This window comes from Atta colombica, unplaced genomic scaffold (assembly GCF_001594045.1).
Source record: "Atta colombica isolate Treedump-2 unplaced genomic scaffold, Acol1.0 scaffold207, whole genome shotgun sequence".
Taxonomy (NCBI): Eukaryota; Metazoa; Arthropoda; class Insecta; order Hymenoptera; family Formicidae; genus Atta; species Atta colombica.
This window is the reverse complement of record NW_017259302.1, coordinates 1389931-1396225: the sequence shown is the minus strand read 5'-3', so window position 1 is coordinate 1396225 and position 6295 is coordinate 1389931. Positions and strand designations below refer to the sequence as shown.

Here is a 6295-nt window from a genome sequence, read left to right as displayed (position 1 = left end):
AAAAAAAAAAAAAAAAAAAAAAAAAAAAAAAAAAAAAAAAAAGAAGATTACGAATAATTATCGCGAAAAGTGCGCATTTTTTTCAGATGCATATTGAGATGTATAATGTGGAATTATTACTGACACAAAATTTCATCAGTAATCTGAAGGAAAACGCACTTTTCGCAAAGAAATATTCACTCGAAGCTCGTGCGTTTTCACATATCGCGTGATCGCGATCGGAGTAACGGAGCGTAGCAAATCTTTCTTGTCGCAAAGCGGACTGATCTATATTGCCGATGCAAATGAGACATTAATAACTCGCGCGGTTGCGAATGTCAATTCCTCAGCGTGCGAGCGAGCGAGTGCGCCTCGAGGCGAATGCAGCATCTCGCACCGGCCGTTATAATTCATCTGTTCGCATAGCGATCTGACCGATAATTACACGCATGTTGGGTCGAGACTTGCCATAGATTCTCTCTCTTTCTCTTTCTTTCTCTTTGCACCGTACAGTCTCTTTTGTCTCTTCCATCTTGTTCTTGATTTCATTCGTCGACGACTCGCGTCCATGAGGGTTCAGGATCATCATAATACACTGCGAGAGATCATTTCACGAAGATCGATTACGTTGTATCGTGACACATGCACGTGTGCCAACGCTTTGTCGAAGATCCGCGCCTTCCGTTTTTGTTTTCACTTTGACTGATTTTCGATCGCCTTGAGCTCTATTTCACAACGCGTGTATTCTCAATGAGCTCTATTTATTTTTGCCTCTTTGAACATACGCGCGGGATTTGTGATTCTCCATGTATGAACCAGCGTCCTGATACTAATTACTGGGAATATTGTCTATTTTTACTGAAGCTGAGCTCTGTATTAATAAAATTATGCATTTTTTTTTAATGCCGAAAACTTCTCTTCCTGCTGGCTGCTTTTCTATCACGTTTTTCTAGTGACTATTTTGATCTTGAACCTAATTGATCTATCGTCCAATTATTAGATATCAAAAGAGCAATAGTAAATCAATCCTTAGAATTAAGTAACATTTTGTTATTTTTAACTTCTATGTCTGACAAAATGTAAGTCAATTCAATTCTGTAGTTAGTTTCAGAGTAAGATGCATTTAGTAAATAATAAATTTAAGTCTAATTTAATATCTTTATTGGGTTAAATTGTTATTGGATTAATTTAACTCTATTGTTTTAATCAAATTAATGATATATTGAATACGAGCAATGACGACGTATAGAAATGATTAAAAGTAATTCAAATAGGTTATAATTTGACATTATTTAACAATGAATAAACATTTAGTAATTCTTTACTATGATTATTAAATCTAACATGATTTTTATTTTTATTAATATAGAATTCTATTGTCTAAACTTGAGATCATAAAATTTATGGGATTAACGACATTTATGGGAGTCGACAATAATCAATGGTTTCTTTAAGAGGCAGGATAAGCACAAAATAAAGGTGGATACAAATTACAAGACAAATGGCAAGAAAAAACTTATTAAAATAATATTATATTTGAATCGATGATATCAAAATATATGAATCTCGAAAGTTGAAATAACAGCGTTTTAGTTTATTTTATCGCTCAAATATTTTTTGCGAATCATTGTATAAAAAAATTGCATATCCTCTGTGTATATTTTCGTGTCGATGTTCTGAGATGTTGCAATCTTCAAACTTCGATACGAAAATAGCCTATTGGATTCTATCCCATCTAAAATTTATTTGGGATTAACAAAATCCTCACCTGCTCCATAAATTGCTGTCGGATACTGACAGGCTTCTACGATCATCTGCTTGGAGTTTGAAAATCACGCGCAAGGTCATCAGGCTGGAGAACAAGGCTGACTTCCGCCGTAGGATAGAAATTTTATTGATCTATTTATTCTTCTATTTTTCTGTATTGTTATATATTCAGATTGAAGAAGAGATTATGTGCATATTGATTATTATAAAATCTATTATTATAAACTATATAAGCCATAATCATAATAATACTGTTGTTAAGTTTCATATTTACTGCAAAAAAATATTAGCGTAAAGAATCTATCGCATATTATTCTCTCAACGCAATGATTCTCATTAAATCTGTTAGCCGTAGAAATAAAGCGATCAATCAAATTATCGATCTAATTTATTTGCGCGAGTTATATTCCGACATTACTTCTTTGATCGAGTAGATGATGTCGATAAAAACTAAATTCAAAACAGTTTTTTGAACCTATTAGGAAGATTCTATTCATTATGCTACCTCTCTTAGTGTGATTATAATTATTAACTCTAGGAATTTATAAATTATAAAATATTATAGTATTATTATAAGTAATTTTTTTAATTGTAATTATTTGATTTTTATGAAAGATAAAGAGAAAAATCTAGAAATATGATTTATATCATTAATATTTTAGCATTAACATTAATAATAATTTATCTATACTATCATTAAATCTATCTGTAAATTACGAATATTAATATTAATTATTATTAATATAAATTTTTATTATTTATTATTTTAAAACCTTAGAAAACATATAAACTATTAATACTATTAATTTATATTAGATTTCTAGAAAATTAATAATGTGCAATAATAATTAACATTATTAAAATAAATATATCGTAAAAAGAAATTTTTTAATGAGATTATCATAATGAGAAGTATTGAAGATATTTGAAGACGTATTGAAAATATTTTCCTTAAATATTTTAATTTTAAACATTTCACTCGAAATACATACGCTATATTTTATAGTTGCTAATCATAATTCCGTCTCATTTTCGCGAACGATGCGGAGGAGCATTTTGAATGAGCCTTGATCATAAAGTCCTTCGATTTTCTAATCTCGCATGGCGTCTGTAGACGATTAACGGTGCCAAGCGTTCGAGGATATCTCAAGCAATCTTGGGAAGTAAGGGATCCACTATTCAGGATCTTCCTATCAGGAATCGACACCGAGGGTTGCAAATTCCGCGGAACCCCTTACACAGGAGAGAGCAATACGTCTGATTGTGAAAGGAACGAAGATTCTTCTTGGGACAAGTCTCCGGTAATGAATCGCAGCATCGTTTTTGTCACGTACCAAGAAACGACGGCCGTTAAGTATCGAGAATTTGATCTGGTCGGACGATCGTTTCCGCGATCAATTATAAAATTGTCAAAATTCTTCTGACATACAGCGGGATATGTTAACTCGGCCTGCGTTTTGAATCAAACACAATCAATGAATGATGATTATCATATTGCTTGAAACCAGTTGTAGAATTTATATCGGTAATAGTTTGAGCAGGCTTATCATGCAGATCTATGTGAACGAAAATGTAAATGAGAGCGTATGTTTTAGCAATTCTGTCAATTTAATATCAGATCTTGAGTTTTCTGTGACATTTTGACATGACAGTATAAATTAAGAGGAAGGATTATACAAAACACGAACGATCATTCATTAGTAGTACAATCTAAGTTAATTAAATTCTTGAAAATTATTGGAAAAAAATTCTACTCTTTCTGCGTTCAGCAGAGAAAACTAATCAGTTAGCGCTTAATGATTCTTTAATATGATTGATTCTCACTTTTAATTCTTCGCTGGATCTAAATGTAGAAACCAATCACATTAAAGAATCACTAATTATAAATGCTAACTAATTAGTTTTCTCTACTGAACACAGCAAATATATTATAAAGCTTTATCTTTAATAAATAAAAAAATATAAGTGTGCTGATTTATGTGTATATTTTTACAACATATTTAAGATAAGAATGCTAAAATATCTGTGTACACATATCTTTAAGATAAAAGTTCTCAATATTTAATATAAATGAAAACGTGTTCTTGATTGCCGAGATAATTAAGAAATAATTAATCGATTTCTCTTTAGTTCTATTCTGAAAATGAGTATAATATCAAGTAACACGGACAGTGCGATTCAGAAATAATAAAATGAATAGAACGTTCGCAAAACGTAAATTTGGAGGAGCCGATATTAAAAACCCATAGCGGTAAAACGTATTAATTACCAAGCAAGGCGAAAGATTGCCCGGGCAACCCGGGCAGCCGAACTGAACAAAGGTAGGCGATACGCGTTACCGTTATAACAGGCCAAGATGATGGATGGACAGGGTGTGTTAAGAAAGAAGTCTCTGCTACTATCGCGTTCCCGTTGGTGTTCCACGAAAAAAATTTACTTCGCAGCTTCTTACTTCGTCGATGGATTAACGACACAAAGTCACTGTCCTGTTGTAAAAAGATTAAAACGCAATTTTTTGATGATGTCTCGATAGACTTGGTCTGAAAGAACACGCAAGACGTATCCAATACATAATTTAGCGTAAAATCAAAGAGGATGATTAAATGTTTTATATAGAAGCATATAATTAACAGTTGTTTATTTTTTATAAAGTTTATGTAAAAATGTGCATTTATCTGATGTGATATTAGTTAAACTGCTTGCGTTATTCAACATTGAAAGGACATATACATTGTCCTTATATCTGTAATAAAGAACCATTTATTTAGCTAATGAAGCTATTTCTAAAGATATTTAACACAGATATTTACCAATACTTCTCATTTACAATTAGTATTTAAATTGCGATTTTAGTCTTAATGTCACGTTATCATTAAACGCTCTTTCAGAGGCAACAAATAAACAGCGCATCTAATTGACCGAAATCATGATTACAGCGAAGAAGTCTTAACTTTAATCAATCGTGAAACATAAACGCTTCATCTTTACAATCGTACAAGGGGCGTCGTTTAATAATTAACCTAGATACACGTGTTGGAGGAGGGCAGAATAGAAGTGTCGATAAAAATTCTATTCGCGCCTGATGTGCTCACTGATGACTGTAGCTTGAATAACTCTCGCTCTATGTGAAGAACACAGTGCTCCTTTCTTTCGATCCTATTCCACAAAACGCACCTGCATGAACAGTACGAGCGCATCTTCGAGCTTGCTCAATCACCGATGACATACGTAGCCCGCGGATTATGCTAATCTAACCGTATTTCCCTCTCGTTGCCGCTGTCCCTCTCGCACCTCGATTTCATCTTTTTAGAGATCACGGCGAAATGATTAATGGAAGAGTTCCGTTTCGAAATTCTCACGCAGCGGAATGAGTCGAGACGTAGGCGTTCGCATATGTCCGAACAAGTATTTAGCGAACGGTAGAAAAATAATTGATCAATAAATATTATGGTGAACCAATGAATCTCTTGTTCTGTGGCGTTCGTAAATTTTCCATGAGAATAAATCAAATAAATCAAATCAAATAATCGCGCTGTAATCTAGTAATTTAGTAAGGCTGTAATATCACTATATAAGAATTTTAACCTCTGACCAAGTTTTGCGATTTATATTAAATGTTGATGATTACATAAAATGTAGATTTAATATATGTAATCATTCTTCTTTAAGAAAGATACAAAAAATTGTTGTAAAAATATTTGAAAAGAATATATATATATAAAATATAAAATATGAGAATCAAAATATTTACATGATGACATAAATAATGCCATGAATTGAACAAAAATTGCATTAAATGACGTTAAATTATAATATAACAAATTTTTGTATTGATGAAACGACACATGTTGCGTTATTTAAATGATATTAAAAAAGTTATATGAAGAGCTTCATATAAAAATATATTTTGCATTTTGCAGGGCGAAATCCAAAAATGGCGGGCGTCTGCTTAGGGAAAAACTGGAAAAAATTGGTTTGAATCTACCAGCCGGTAGAAGGAAGGCCGCTAACGTCACGCTCTTAACTTCTTTAGTGGAAGGTAAGAACTCTTCTTTCTTCCAAAGATCTCATTTATGAATTACAGTTAAACAATTCAAGAGAAAAATAACATATAACATTAGAAATCAATAAATCTGACATGTATATTACAGACTTGATAGTCTCGTAATAATTAATATATTGCTATGATTTATGACTTTGTTAAGCAAACATGATCACGGGTCTATCGCAGATATATATTGCCACATACATTATACATGATCGTTTCTATTCCTGATTTTCAAGCTTTCAACGTTACTTTACATATGAATTTTGTGTATAAATTACCGCTTTCACTGAGACCAGAATGTGTGATCAGAACGAATATTCTATCGCTTGAAATCATAGAATTAGAATCTTATTCTTGAAAAGACTAATATATCTAAATTTTTAGTTAATTTCAACTTGACTTTAGTTCAACGGTACATTTATTTAGAGGTTAAAGAAAATATAGAGATATAAGTTATGAGAAGAACGATGTCTAACAAGAGTCTAGAAAAATTTCATTTAA

At 31.8% G+C, this 6295-nt stretch overlaps 1 protein-coding gene across 3 annotated transcripts in view; it reads left to right on the top strand.

Moving 5' to 3' along the window:
• Nucleotides 1-6295, top strand: part of LOC108687524 (transcription factor AP-2-epsilon) — a 91558-nt gene that overhangs the window by 71835 nt on the left and 13428 nt on the right. For all 3 annotated transcript variants that reach the window (XM_018193315.1, XM_018193314.1, XM_018193313.1), the window contains exon 6: nt 5667-5785. In XM_018193315.1, the coding sequence (XP_018048804.1) occupies nt 5667-5785 (119 nt within the window). The remainder of the gene's footprint in view (nt 1-5666; nt 5786-6295) is intronic.